Below are 14,362 nucleotides of genomic sequence, written 5' to 3' on the forward strand. Positions count from 1 at the left end.
TATCAAGAGCTATAATAATAATGTTTTATTTGCCATGCAATCAACTTGTCAATTAATTGTTGGAATGTAGTATTTTATGCTCTAGGCACAGGGTCAGCCAGGGGTTAAGTGCCTTGCTCAAGGACACATGCAGCTACCACCTGAGGCACTGATCGAATCAGTGACCTTCTGATTGCTAGCCAACCTCTCTAACCACTAGGCTACTGCCGCCCCTGCGTATTATGATGATATTTCACAAGCTACTACTGATCAGCTAGTCACTTTGTGTTTACGATATTAGGCTTGGGCAATCAACCACAAGATAAGCATCTCTATCAAATGTGTTTCAATTGTGAATGGCCATTCATGTAAACCCCTAGTCTGGTCTAGTCTACCCCTAGTAGGCCTGTAACATAAGACATCTCTTTCCTGTATAATTATGGGAGTATGGATCTATACATTCAAAGATAAACAACTCAGTTATTTGTACATTTATTCCAAAGCAAATAAACTATGTATAATACATACAGGTCATACCATGTACAGCAGTAATAGTCAACACATGTAAAGGTCTGAGAACAGATTCCCTTACTTAGCAAATATAGCAGGCCACACGTAATGCACCACTTAAGTAAGGCTAGCGCTGGAGAAGGAAACCTTCATAGTGACTATGTGTATGCAGAGAGAAATCAGGGAAATGATCAAGTGGAAGAGCGTGACTGACACAGCTTGCATAGAGGTGGCAACAAGTACTGTACCAGCTCCCAAAAATGGCTGATATCACTTTGGTGAAACAAGAAAGGTGATTGGTAATAAGGTACATCAAACTTAGGGTTTTTAATCTATTGGTCTCTTTGTACGGTATTATTTCTAAATCGTTTATTGGATTATATTTCAAGGACATTACTGTATGCACATATGTGTTCACCTATGGGGGTACATGTTATTTTTATGTTCCTGAGAAATATAGTCTGAACATTTGTATATTGTTTTACATGCCTATTGGGGGTCTTGATGATGAATGTGTTGTAAAAATGAAAATAGTGCAGATTTGGGTTTGATTCATAGTTCAGAAGCGCTTTCCACAAGCTTGTTTTGTACTTGTGCTCGATGAAATAGCCTTATACCTTGATGTTGCTTCTATGTAAATACCTTTTGTTAAAACGCTAATGCTAATTGCTAATGCTATTTCAAAGTGTTACTGTGTAAACCTTAATTCTGTTATCCGACTCCAGGAGATGTTTTGTGCAGCCCTTCTGGCCCGGTCCATATGGTACCTGTTGATGATTGGGAACATGTTGTGGCCTTCTATCAAAAGCTAAGTTGCTAGAGCACTGCCAAAGTAACTGTCATCTATAACTTGTTGCTCCAGTTTCCATGTTACACAGTGCACTGAGTTGTGCATATTACAATTTAAAAGTGCTATAGATCCACTGTAACAGAACCAAGGCAAGCCAAGCCTGTGTTAGTGGAGAACAGTCCTCATTGCTCAGACATTGGAGCACACAGCCCAACCCAACAGCATGGCTCATGCACTGCTGCCTAGGGTGATTGAGTTGTTAAAAGGCCTGTTTTGTCCAGATTGGGGCTAAGCCTAGCCTAACTTTGCTTAGCATAGAATCCATGCCCAATGTCACCACAGGACTAGCTTAGCTTAGCCTAGCATCGATGGTCAGGGTCACCACAGCTTGACGTCCATTAGCTCCAAGTCGCCCATGATCTCCAGCTGGTTGATGGTGCTCAGGTCTTGCACCCGGTGCCTATAGTCAAACAGGTGGGAGCCGTTCACGGCCAGCTTGAACTGGTGGGGCTGGCATAGGATCAGCATCTGAACCAGAGAGCAGAGGGGGGGACATACAGTCTACACATCCAGGGATTGAGGCACACTTCATCCTGAAGTTAAAAGACGGCTAACGTAGGTACCGAGAGTTTACAATGAAACACAGCACAGTTTCTTCCTAAAGAAAATGGTTTGTGAAATGACATCCTGGTGACATGTTTAAGAAAACAACATTTGGAGGCAAAGAGTAGCGTACCTCAAAGTACTCCCCCGGGGAGAAGGGGAAGAAAGGCAACTCCCTCTCCTCCGGTCCCCAGGACTCGCTCAGGTAGGAGTTGCGGATGAACATGCCTGACTTCATGCGGGGGTTCAGGTGGAGGGCGATCTTCTCGGTGCTGCTGTTGCCTAGGTTCACAGTGAAGCTGCGGGATAAGAGGAAGAGGTTGATGACCACAAGACACACTCGTAGATTAAACAGGACCTATTTATCTATCGGGCCCCATTGTCCATAGAACGACTGGCTGTAAAACATTGCCTGTATCCATCCCTTTAAAGTTTCAAGACGGATACAGGCAATGTTTTACAGCCAGTCTTTGTAGGTTTAACGTTTAAATCCACAGCTATACAAGACAGTGGTAGTCCTATCCCTGACCTTATCCAACCCCGTCAGTGTAGACTACTATACAGTATGTACTTAACAAAGTGAGTACTATGGTACATGTATGGTTTATTGCCAAGTCTGCGTGACACACTAAAGCGTCTCTAGGCCATCGTTGCCATACAAAGTACATGAGGACAGTACTGCTTAGATGTTCTACAAGCACTTAGCAGGCAATTTGCACTTCTGTGTGACATTCCATGACCGATCCATAAAACATGCATGTGCAGATGAATATACTATGCATTATTGCATTATCTATGACGTGGCTCGGTGTCTCACAGTGGCTTACCTGTGAGGGTACATGCTGCTGATCTGGCCTTTGATTGTGATGTGCTGTCCTGGGCTCACCCCTTTAAGCAGGCTGCCTTTGTAAGGAAGGCTCTGGAAGAGCATCAGGGAGAGAGCCTTGGCTGTATAACAGTATCAGCAGAAGAAGGCTGGCAGAATGCCAACTGTCTTGTAATGAAGGGTTGATTAATGTCACCCTCTTGTAAGATCGATATGCATCATTATGCTAGTGAGCTTGTGGAGGATGGTGAAGTTCTATCTATAGGTGCTCAATTCAATGTAACACACATGTTGTGGTGGTGGTGTCATGTTTCAAGGGATGGATGGATGCAGAGTGTTATATTAGAAGAGTGGCGCGAATGAGCTTCAAATAGTTCCATATAGCTTCCTGGTTAAACTTCCTGATTTACCCAATGTCGATTTTATATTGGACTGGTTGCCTGGCAACTTGCTCCATTGGTATAATGTAAAGGAACTATTTGGTGTTGGACAATAGAAAATTGACTCCTTCATTGGCTCGACCTTTCTTTAAAGAACACTCTGGATGGATGGATGGATGGATGGATAAATTATACAACTCACCAGGTCCCCTGATTCTGAATAAATTGCCTGAGGGGTGAAAAACTGAAATTGAAGTCACCACTAGTAATAATAACCTCAGGGTGTATGGTTGAAGAACAGTTTGTCAGCATCAACATACAATAAAAATGTACTTACTGAGTTTGGGATGAAGCCAATAGCGTGCACCTTGACTTTCCCAGATATAGAAAACGTGTCAACCCTGTCCAGTGGTATTCTGTGTTTATACTCCAACACATGATCACCATTTACTGCCACCTACAGGTAAACATATGAACAACATTCAGAATCAATTTCCACTTCATTACAGCGTCTTAAAAATCCATTATACTCTATTTGCTTGACTGATCAAGTTATACTTCTTCTTCTTTTATCCAAAATGTTTGCAAGGATATTAGGAGGATGTGTATAAACAAACTGATCATTAGGTGAACATGAACAAATGTTGCCTACACTTGGCGCCTAGAACGTGGATGAGGTAAGATGACTTCCAGGGTGCCAGTGGTTCCACTTGCCTTAAAGACGTCTCCATGCACCAGGATGATGGTCTCGAAGGCTGCTCCCTGCTTGTAGGGCATCCGATGGAGGGTCTCCTCCCGGCCCCAGACCTCCTGCTGGAGGGAGTTAGTCACGATGCAGGGCGAACTCTTAAAGCGGGGGTTGAAGTGGAGGGCGATGTCAGCACGAGGCTTGGTACTGCAGCCACACGACAGGTCCATCTGGAACCTGGAAAGGATTTAAGATACAACGATAAGATCATATAACATTTACAATGTGTACAACGACAAGCCATGATAGCTTTAGATAGTAAACGGTGTGTGAGTTGAATAAACAATCATCATATCTGCTTTAGGTGTCTGGGATTCTTTCAGCTAAAAATCACACAAAAACATGCACAAACAATACTTTATTTGAGTTCAAGGTAAAGCAGATGTCGTGTGTGTGTGTGTGTGTGTGTGTGTGTGTGTGTGTGTGTGTGTGTGTGTGTGTGTGTGTGCGTGCGTGCGTGCGTGGCACAGCACAGCAAGCCTACCCATATACAATATTTGGCAGGAGAAAAATCATAACATCACCACTCTAGTAGCCCACCTGTCAGCATCAGTGAGAACCGTGCCCTGAATGATGACAATCTCCCCAGGGTGCAGCCCCCCAGGTATGGCCCCAGTGAAGGGAATCACCTGTGTGGAAGACACCACTCTCGAGTCAGCATAGTCCATCATCACTATTCATCATAAACATGTCAAAGTCGATCATGTTTTATTTTAGGCAACTTGCTCTCCTATGAAAAGGACACGTTGTGCATTAAGTGGTGTTGTCTAATAATCATCAGGTGACTTACTTAAAAAAAAGAATGAACACGAAATCTGGGAGTCTATAATAAATCAATGCAATACCGTATGAGGCCTATATTTACCCCAAATACGAAATATTATCTAAAAAAACATGCATGTGGCAGCAGATCTCGGCCGCAGCTTCTCTGGGTTATTGTAATGAAATTACTGCATTTCATAACCTCACAATAGACATTAGACAAACATGTCCACAATCAAATCATTATCATCAGGTGAAGAGGTATTCAATATTTTAGCAACATATTATAAGAGAGGGAAATGGAGGGGAGAGCTGGTAGTAAAGGTAGTGAAAGCCTCTTACCGGATTTAGGACAGTGTGTTTCGCATTTGCCACAGCCATTGGGCCTCTTATGCAACGCTACACCATGCAGCTGTTGTTGTCACGCAAATGATTACTCAGAGGGTAGTAGCCTGCGAACTGGGACGATGTTTTATCTTCTGTTATATTCGGATGACAGTCGGCATCTTCTCTCCATCAGTACACTGACCTGCTACGTCACGTACAACACCCAGGCTGCGTTCGTAAATTCGCTGTGGAAATCTGATCAGCACTCATGGAATGCCTCTCGTCCAATCGAATTACTTGGTCCCTTTATGACGTTAAACCCAGTGTGCGCTCCGGCGCTCTCAGAGCAAATTGACGAACGCAGTCCCAACCACGTGACCAGGCTATATTGACTTCGCCGCTGTGTCAGATAGCGGCGGATGAGAGGGACTGTTTGGGTGGCCAACATCAGCATCAACTGGGCTGCTGTTATACAGCCTACACTAGGCTTAAATGCAACGTTTTACCATAAACCTTGCTTTCGAACAGATTCATAATTATTGATATGGTCAAAAATAAATCGAATAGAATAAAATCATGATAATGTCTTGGACATCAATGTAGACCTGCGGATCTATAAAGTCAAACCTCTGTTAAAATAATTCACAATTACATAGGTACATGTAGCCTACCTACATATTTAAAAAGCGAACAAGGCCCACCAACCTTTATTGAATTTACAAGAATTAATTTATTCTTATTATTGCGAAATTAATTAGCTTGGCAAATATACTATCATATTCTCAAAAAGTCAAAAGATTTATCACACATTCTGTCCAAATCTGTATTTTCTATAGGCCTACTACTATAATCAATGGAATCAGAACATTCAGAACGACAGTTGGATGAGCGCCAACAGCCTGTTACCTGGGCGACACGATGATGCACGTTGATTGTGCTTGAAACTCCTGCTCGACAACGGACTTCCAGGGTCTCATCCCGCTTTAGTTTATTAGTTTTGAACCCAATCCTAAATATCACAACTGGGGTTCGCCTCGAACGAGACCTGGACAACATCAGCCTGTTGTTAGGCGGTTTGTGCGTCAAGATGCACATCTTCCGGAACACCGTTCCCTTCAGGAGGTTCTTCAACACCGAGGAACCGGGGACCTCGGAGCTCCACCGGCCCGCTCCCGTCCAGCCTCCCCCAGACGGCGGCTGGGGCTGGGTCATAGTGGCCTCGTCCTTCCTGTATAACCTCCTGGTACTGGGCTATCACAACTCCTTCGGGGTCTACCTTATCAGTCTCTTGGATGAGTTTGGGGAGACAAGTTCCACAACAGGCGAGTTCATTTTAACTTATCAGCTTCACTTTTGGACACTCTTTTGTTCACTTCTTTATCTTGGAAGATGCTTGAGGGTGACATTATGTTAGGCCTACACTTTAGTTGCATGTTGTCACAAGCCTACAGTAAACTGGTTAACCTATATTGACAGTTGACACAAAATGAATGGTCTTTATTGTCATTAATATAGTACAGGTACCATACAACGAAATTTGGGAGGGGGGGCTCCCCTGGTGCTAGAAAAAAAAAAAAAAAAGGGAAAAGAGCTGGTTTACATAAATAAAGGCTATGTACACTATCCACTATACTATACTATACTATACAAATAAAACACTGTGCTGTACTCTATGCTATGCTATAAATATCCTAACATTTCCTATCTCTGAACCTTATGTGCACGAGGGTTGTCATATTGCACATAGTATTATTGCACATTCATTTAAAGTGTCGCAGTTTGCAGGTTTGAAATGTTCACAGTTGTGTTTCAGTATTGCACTTGATTACAATCTAGTAGCTGCCATCAAATTGTCTAGAAAAACAAATAGGCCTGCTGTATGACCTGTCCTCTGCAGTTACAATCTGCAATACTATGGCTATATATTGGCTTGAAACACCACTTTTCAATGGAAAGGCATGTATGCCATTGAGGAGAATGTGAAGGCTAACTAACACTCTCTCCCTGCAGCCTGGGTCGGGTCACTCAGCTACGGCTTCATCATGATATTTGGGCCGCTGTCAGGGAAGCTGACAGTCATGTATGGAGCCAGAGAAGTGTCCATCTTAGGTTCCTTCATCATCATGGTCTCTATTGTGTGCTCCTCATACGCACCTAACATAGGAGTACTCTTCTTCACGCATGGCTTCCTCACAGGGCTGGGCTCCAGCTTTGCATTCACACCTGGTGAGTGGAGGAGAGGAAACAACCAAGGATGTCACGTCATGTGGGACGTTTTTATCATTTCTATGCTTTACTTTGAATTGTATTGACTAGCAACTGTACTATCGCTTCACAGAAAGATTTGATAGAATTGTGTTCTTTAATTTGCCTTACTCACAACAACAGCATCCAATGTAACAGTTTGTCATAGAGATTAGACAGTCAATACTACACCTTTTTATAAGCTTGTTAAACTTTGAATGTCAGGTGCAGCATAAGCTGTAATCGCCATACCAGAACAACTCCCTTCCATCTCGCGCCTTCTCTCCCCTGGGTCAGGCATGATCATGGTGAGCCAGTACTTCACCACCCAGCGTTCCCTGGCCACAGGCATAGTGATGTCAGGCGGGGCAGCAGGGGCGCTGCTCCAGAACAAGTTCCATCAGTTCCTCATAGACGCTCTGGGCTGGAGACAGAGTCTTCGGGTGTTCTCAGGCTTCATGGTGCTGTGTATCGCCACAGGGTTCACCTACCTGCCCCTCAACCCCAAAGGTACTGTAGGGACGACTGCTCGAGGGTTACCAGAACCAGTGAAGTCGCTGGAATTGGGAGTACATGTCACATTGCAATACAACACCACCTCGTCTTTGTATATCCCAATTGATTATTGTCTGGAACTCCCATGTCAGGCATCCACCGGAACTGTGTTGTTCCAGTAACCCCAATGAGACTGATGGTCTGGACTACAGTATAAGGGATGTGACTTCTGTGTTGAAAAGACATGTTTTAAAATGGGTTTGACAGGTCATGCCAGAAGTGTGGTGGATAACCTGAGGAACTCACCCATGAAGAGGTTTGTTGTGGACCTGGGCCTGTGGAAGGACAGTGTCTTCCTCCTCTGGGTCCTGGCCAATGGGCTGTGTAAATTTGGATTCTTCATTCCATACGTCCACATGGTGAGTGACATTAACAGTAGCCATGGTTACAGCGTCCATAGTATACATTGGTGTAGAGAACTGGGGTCTTCAGTTTGCAATTTTGCCATTTACAATTAATGTCTCATATTTCATAATGTCACCCCTTTTAACACATCAATTCATGACGAACCCTTTACGGTAGTTGGAAGGGCTCAAATTACTTGACAACAAAGAGAGAATTTCCCTCGGTTTGACCCTTTAGTGCTATGAAATCCAGATGACTCCAACGTTATCTGTGTGTGTCCCCCGCTGTAGGTGAGACATGCGGTGCAGCTGGACATCCCGGTCCACAGCGCCAGTAACATCATGGTGGTGCTGGGGACGAGCAGCATGATCAGCCGCATCATCTTCGGCAAGATCTGTGACTCGGACAGAATCAACCGCCTCTACTTCAACATGGCCTCCGTCTTCGGCGTCGGTGGGTGACCTTGACTCGAGTAGCCGTGCGCTTCTTGAATGTGATGATAGGGCACTTCAGTGAATTACCTTGCAAAAGTGAATGTCATCAGTTATCGCAGTCAGTTACTGTATGTTCATTGATGACTGACCTTTGGCCTTTGGTTGATATGAAATACTCCACCAACTATGTCCATAGCATGACAATAGCAATAGATAACAGCAACAGTGGCGTTCCCTGTGGCCAGTGAGATGGGCCTGTCCTAGCTGCGTCCTCTCCATGCAGTGACATCTGTGTGTGTCTCCTCTTGTGTCCTCAGGTCTGCTGTACCTGTTGATTCCCCTCCTCCACACCTACGCCTCTCTCCTGTTCTTCGGTCTGTTGCTGGGGATCGCTGACGCAGGGAACTACATCCTGCTCCCCGTGTTGACCTTTGACCTGATGGGGGCGGAGAACATGCCTGTGGCCTGGGGGTTCATGCTCACAGTCAACGCCGTCAGCTGCTTTGGACCACCCTTCACTGGTACGTTTACTGCCACTGATGTCGTTGGGCCCGTTCTGAAGTTATATCTCAGGACAGTCTGTCAACCCAACTTCAACATGGTTGTAGTCATACAGCAGGCTGTTCACCCATTTGATTGTCATTGTCAGGCTGGATGAACGACATAACGGGCAGCTACAACGTGGGCTTCATGGTTGCCGGGGCGATGAACGTGGGCGCCTGCTTCGTGCTGGCCCTCATCCCCCTGGTCCGGCGCTCGGGCCTACAGACACGCAGAAGCATCATGAACGTCACCATCGACCACTCGACGCGAGAGATCATGGAATGGGCCGAGAACTTGGTTCCCTACGATGAGGTAATGCGCCGATTACACTCGTCTTTGAAAACTGATTATATATCATTCCTCATTTGTTTCATTGAGTATCATACATTAATATTGATCGACAATGTAAAAAAACCTTCTCGATCTGAATCCTCAAATAGGAGGAGCCATCAGAGCCACCTGAACGTGTGAAATACGTGAAAAACTTCTCTATGACAACGTTTCATGGGAGAACCCCCGAGGTGTATATCGGAGATGAGGGCCCCAGCGAGGCCACAGCAGGGCTAGGAGCAGACACCAGCTTATAGCAGCAACACCTCAGGCTCTGTCTCAGCCCTGGCCGAGGGATTAGTACCTTTAATGAAGGGTAGCAAATAAACTATGTTTGAAAATGGAATATGGTATTATTATTATTATTATTATTATTATTATGATAAGTCCATAATAGTATTTTTTTTAATTCAAAAGGAAATAGCCTAACGTGAGATGTTGTTATGAGCATTGTCCTGTAGATGGCGAGAGTGTTCAAAGTAAAGTCTGATAAGAGACACAGGCATCATTTCACAGCAGTGAAATTATCAAGACCCCCTCAAAACCACACTGTATAATGACACTGATGCTTTCCAAACACAAAATATTTTATTTGCAGCACTTAATTTTGACTTGCATTATACAACAGTTAGTTTGTTAGCTGTTACTTAATATGCTGTTAACAGTAAGAAGGCCTTCAACCAACATTGTACTTTCAAGCCATTCATCGCAATAGCATCAGAGCTTCACAACACACTGACGCCAGCCAGCAAAATACCAAACTACGGTAATGTCAAACCACATCCACTTGGTCAGATCAGTCAGAGCTGCCTTTTCTGAGATATTGTTACAAACTGTATCAGTTGCATTTTGTTCACCAAATAAATTCCACATAATAAACTCCCACAGCTTAACAAAACTCCCATTGAAGTGTTATTGCGAAACAAACAAATACTGTCTATTCTAATTGAGAGCAATATGTTGGAGTGCTATTGGTCCATATCCAATACTTGTAAGTGCAGTAGTTGTGTTTTAAGAGGGATTTGGCAGACATTATCAAAACAACCTGTAGATGAAAAGTGTGCTTACTATTAAAAATGGATGCAGTAACTGTCACGTCATGCCATGGCAGCACATCATCTCATTTGGGCAACAGTTGCCGCAACAGTTCAATGGATAAGGATAAGTCTTAATTTTGCTGCCAAGCTGTCTGGCAGTTGAACAAAATCGTACTAAGTGCATAATTCGCTCACTGCATACCAGTCACAGTCTCTCTGGTTCCTAAAATAAATCTGATGGGAGAAATGGTGAATAAAATAACGTTGTCATTATCTGTAGAACAAGCAAAATCTCCCTATCCCACATATGAGGAATGTTTATGTACTGTAGAAACAAGTGTAGCGCCCCTGTTTCACAACAACGCACACATTGTTGCTTATGCTATTGTTATGCTTATGCTATTGCTTGACGTTGATATGAATTTAGCTGGGCTAGAAGAGGGGTTTTGATCTAGGATGCTCAAACCAAACGACCAATCAAATATCTATGAATGTAACTATCTGTTAGGGGTTGATGTATCTCCTATAACCAGACTTATAACTTTGTCTTTGGCAAATGTGATGTATTCAGGGACTGGGCCCCTAAGAAGTGTGCACTACCTCTCTTACTGTACTCTGCTGCAGATTCTCAGCATCCTGTAAACATCTGTGCACACCTAAGGCCCTATTCTGTCAATCTCCGAAACAAGATTTCCAGGATGAGTTAAAAATAGCACTCTTCTTGTGCTGCAATATATGCCTTTGGATCTATTTATTCAACAAAACTATTTTGTTTACAGTGTGCACAAAATGAAACAGCTATTACTGGCTGTGCTGCAAGAATGTTGTATTTGACTTGACCTGGAAACTTGTTTTTTGATTGAGAAGGTCCCCTAGTTCACCAATAAATAAGTGCATTGTGCTCTTAAAACTGTTTTCATAAATTATCTATGGTAGCGTGAGAATAGCAGATGTTCTGTATGTACAGCATCTACACCCTGTTGTTACCTTCAATGGCCTTGTATGTATTCTCATACAACATTGCAGGGCAGACATCACTACCATAGCAGAGTAACAATTTATGTTGCTCATATTTTTGCTCATTTCATTTAGTTAAAATATTGACCAATATTTGAACCAATTGTCAGATCATTATTCAACTGTTCAACTTATTCTGAATACAACAACTTCTGACATCAGATTTTTTGGCTCAAGCCACCAGCCAACCAACAATATTAAGAACAATATCTACCGGTTTTCTAACTACCTGCAATTACAAGAGTGCACAAAACAAAATGAACACAGGGAAATGCACAGAATAAACTCCAGTAAGTGTAATCATTTCAGTACAGTCTGATGCATATCTTGTTGCACTCATTCAACATTAAAACATTTGTCATTGTTAAGGCTTGCCCTGTTGACACTAACTCGCCATGCAAATACACACATTCCATTTCGAGCAGGTAAACTGGACACACAAGAAAAAAGAAAGCTGACATTGAAAAGTGTTGTTTATGTTTTAATGTCCACATATTCTGTTACCATGTAACATGTCTGTAACGTCGGGCAACGATAAGACAACGTTACACAATCCTCTCAGCCTTCTCAGGCAAACTGAGGATGAAAGGGAACAGTAGGCCCTTGGCTTCCAGAGGTGCCTTCAGTGGCTCCTCTACAAAGTAGGAGCCTTCCTCCTCCACTATAAACTGAAGGGTCTGTGTCTTGTTTACACAGTAGATGCAGTTTCCGATGACGGCACACCGGAAGGGCAGAGGGCTGCCCTGGCGCTGCGAAGCACAGTCGTGCCACATTTTCACTATGGTGTTGTACTTGAACACGTTGACGCCCTGGTCACGGTTGACGTCAAACCTGTAGATGAAACTTTTAAAAGCCACCATGTCCGTGGACTTCTTCCTGCTGTTGTTGTAGGGGCACTCCTGCCACTCGTCCCTCTTAGGGTCATATTTGAGAAGGCGGTAGAAGAGAGAACCCCCGGACACGTACAGCTCTCCGTTGCAGGTGGTGGCTTCATGCGCCACCGCGAACGCCCCTTTGGGTAAGGGGGCCAGCGTGGTCCAGCGGTCCACCCGAGGGTCATATTTCTCCACAGTGAACAGACATTCCCCTCCTATAGCATACAAGTTACCATCCATGGACACTAACTTGAGCTGCGACCTCGCCTGGTTCAGTGGACGAACCTCGCTCCATCGGTTGGTGACGGGGTTGTAACAGAAGACCTTATCCGAGACCTTGCCCTTGTCCCCGTAGCCCTTTATTCCACCAGCCACGAACAGGTAATTGTACATGGTGCATATCCCGCATCCTTTAGTGTTGATCTCCTCTGGCATCACAGTCAGCGGCCTCCAGTCATTGGCTGCCTCGTTGAAGTAGTAAATCATGTGATTCTCCTCAAAGGAGGCCACAGACAGGGGGCTCTGCGGTCGACTGTTACAGCGACTCTGCGGTCGGCTCCCGATGCGGTCGAACACGTCGTTGACCTCCGCCACCATCAGGGACCTCTTCCCCTCCGTCCTCTTCTTCAGGACCAGATCCCTCTCTGACCCGGTCAGGCGCCCGTACACGGCCGGGTCGCGTAAGATCTGCAGGAAGTTGTCGCTCATGAATCGATACGCGGTCTCCTTGAGTTCGTTTAGCCGTTGCTTCTTGGCGATGGTCAAAACCTCGTAGCAGTTCTCCGCCGTGAGTTGCTCAGACATGCTGTCCATGGCAGCCTGGACCGCACAGGGGACCTGCAGGATCTTGGCCCCGGTGATGACCTCTACTACGTTGTCCTTGTGCACATTCATCCTAGAAGTATAAATATAATCTACCAAAACAGACAGAGTCTTGTAGTTCAGCCCTTTCACTTTCAGGATGTCCCTCGACAGCCGTGCCCTGAAGTAGTCACTCTTCTCGGCCAAAACAGACTTGTGAGCGTTGATTTTCTGCCCGCCTACTTCGATGACTAAATCCGGTTCCTCTTTAGGCGGTGTGTTTCCGACTTTGTGACTACCACCGTCCCTGTGCCCTATGCTCGATACGAGCCCTGAATGTCCATGCAGTGTGTTGTATTGTGTTGCATCAGCTTGGTGGGAGCTGTGAATTGGCTGTGTGCCAGCACTGATACAATGAGTGTCAGGCGCAGCGGTCCCCTTCTCTGTGGAGGCGGTGACGCTTCTTATCTGCACAGTGCTGTCTCTACAGAGGGCCAGAGGTTCCTCCACTTCCTCTCCAGGGGGGCATCCAGAGGGACCCACACTACACGGTACCTTCGCCCTGGCACCATTCATATCCTCTCTGATGCCATTTCTACCGGTACCGTTTTGATGTGTGCCAGCATCAAGCTTGAGCTTAACACCCTTATCATTAGAAACTACATGAAACTGATCTGCATTGGCTTTGTCACCCTGCGGATTGTCAAAATGGTGATTCCCCATCAGTGGTCCGTCCAAGAGAAACTCCTTCTCAAACACCATTGGAGCTGATCCCTGGCTGTCCCGGAGGGAGCCCAGATCTGAAACATTAGAGTTCTCCTCTCGCCTCAGTGAGATTGGACATAACCCTCCGTCGTCATCTATGGGAGAGACGAGGTCAGAACTGTCCGCATGGAAGATGACATCTGCCTCCACTGTGAACGCCCCGCCACCCTGTCTCTGTCTGTTGTTCATCTTGATCAGAGCTAGTGGAGATTTAGGTCCTCAGGAATCATAGTGGGGAGAATCTCCAAGCCTGTCTTCAGTAATGTGTCCTGTCCTCTAGATCCAGCACGTCTTGTTTCTCCACCTATTTGAAATGGAATAAAACAAGAAGAGAAATATGAATATAACTACAATTAAAAGGCTGTGGTAATCATTGCCAAGACTTTTTCAAAACTCTGAGGGGCGCCCTTACTCCACCAGCAAAAACATTATCTTTGGCCACTGACGGCCTACTTTTTTTTCTTCTCTCCAACGTCACTTATAATGTAGGC

At 44.8% G+C, this 14,362-nt stretch overlaps 3 protein-coding genes across 3 annotated transcripts; 1 reads left to right on the top strand and 2 right to left on the bottom strand.

The window, feature by feature from the left end:
- Positions 1–1,657: 1,657 nt before the first annotated feature.
- Positions 1,658–4,979, bottom strand: lgals8b (galectin 8b; the record flags this gene model as incomplete). The annotated part of the gene is made up of 8 exons (XM_080538536.1): positions 1,658–1,807; positions 2,016–2,181; positions 2,710–2,801; positions 3,291–3,317; positions 3,426–3,545; positions 3,803–4,013; positions 4,377–4,465; positions 4,941–4,979. The coding sequence occupies 8 exons, from the start codon at positions 4,977–4,979 to the stop codon at positions 1,658–1,660; spliced, it is 894 nt and encodes a 297-aa protein (XP_080394662.1).
- A 1,988-nt stretch (positions 4,980–6,967) lies between these two features.
- On the top strand, positions 6,968–9,633 carry LOC308150390 (monocarboxylate transporter 10-like; the record flags this gene model as incomplete). Its single annotated transcript, XM_080523230.1, has 7 exons — positions 6,968–7,151; positions 7,467–7,679; positions 7,932–8,083; positions 8,360–8,522; positions 8,821–9,024; positions 9,153–9,358; positions 9,487–9,633. 7 exons carry the CDS (start codon positions 6,968–6,970, stop codon positions 9,631–9,633), a joined length of 1,269 nt encoding a protein of 422 aa, XP_080379356.1.
- Positions 9,634–11,975: 2,342 nt separating this feature from the next.
- kbtbd11 (kelch repeat and BTB (POZ) domain containing 11) lies at positions 11,976–14,060 on the bottom strand (the record flags this gene model as incomplete). Its single annotated transcript, XM_080523239.1, has 1 exon — positions 11,976–14,060. One exon carries the CDS (start codon positions 14,058–14,060, stop codon positions 11,976–11,978), a length of 2,085 nt encoding a protein of 694 aa, XP_080379365.1.
- Positions 14,061–14,362: the final 302 nt, after the last annotated feature.

Source organism: Nansenia antarctica (genome assembly GCF_963989245.1).
Source record: "Nansenia antarctica genome assembly, chromosome: 1".
Classification (NCBI taxonomy): Eukaryota; Metazoa; Chordata; class Actinopteri; order Argentiniformes; family Microstomatidae; genus Nansenia; species Nansenia antarctica.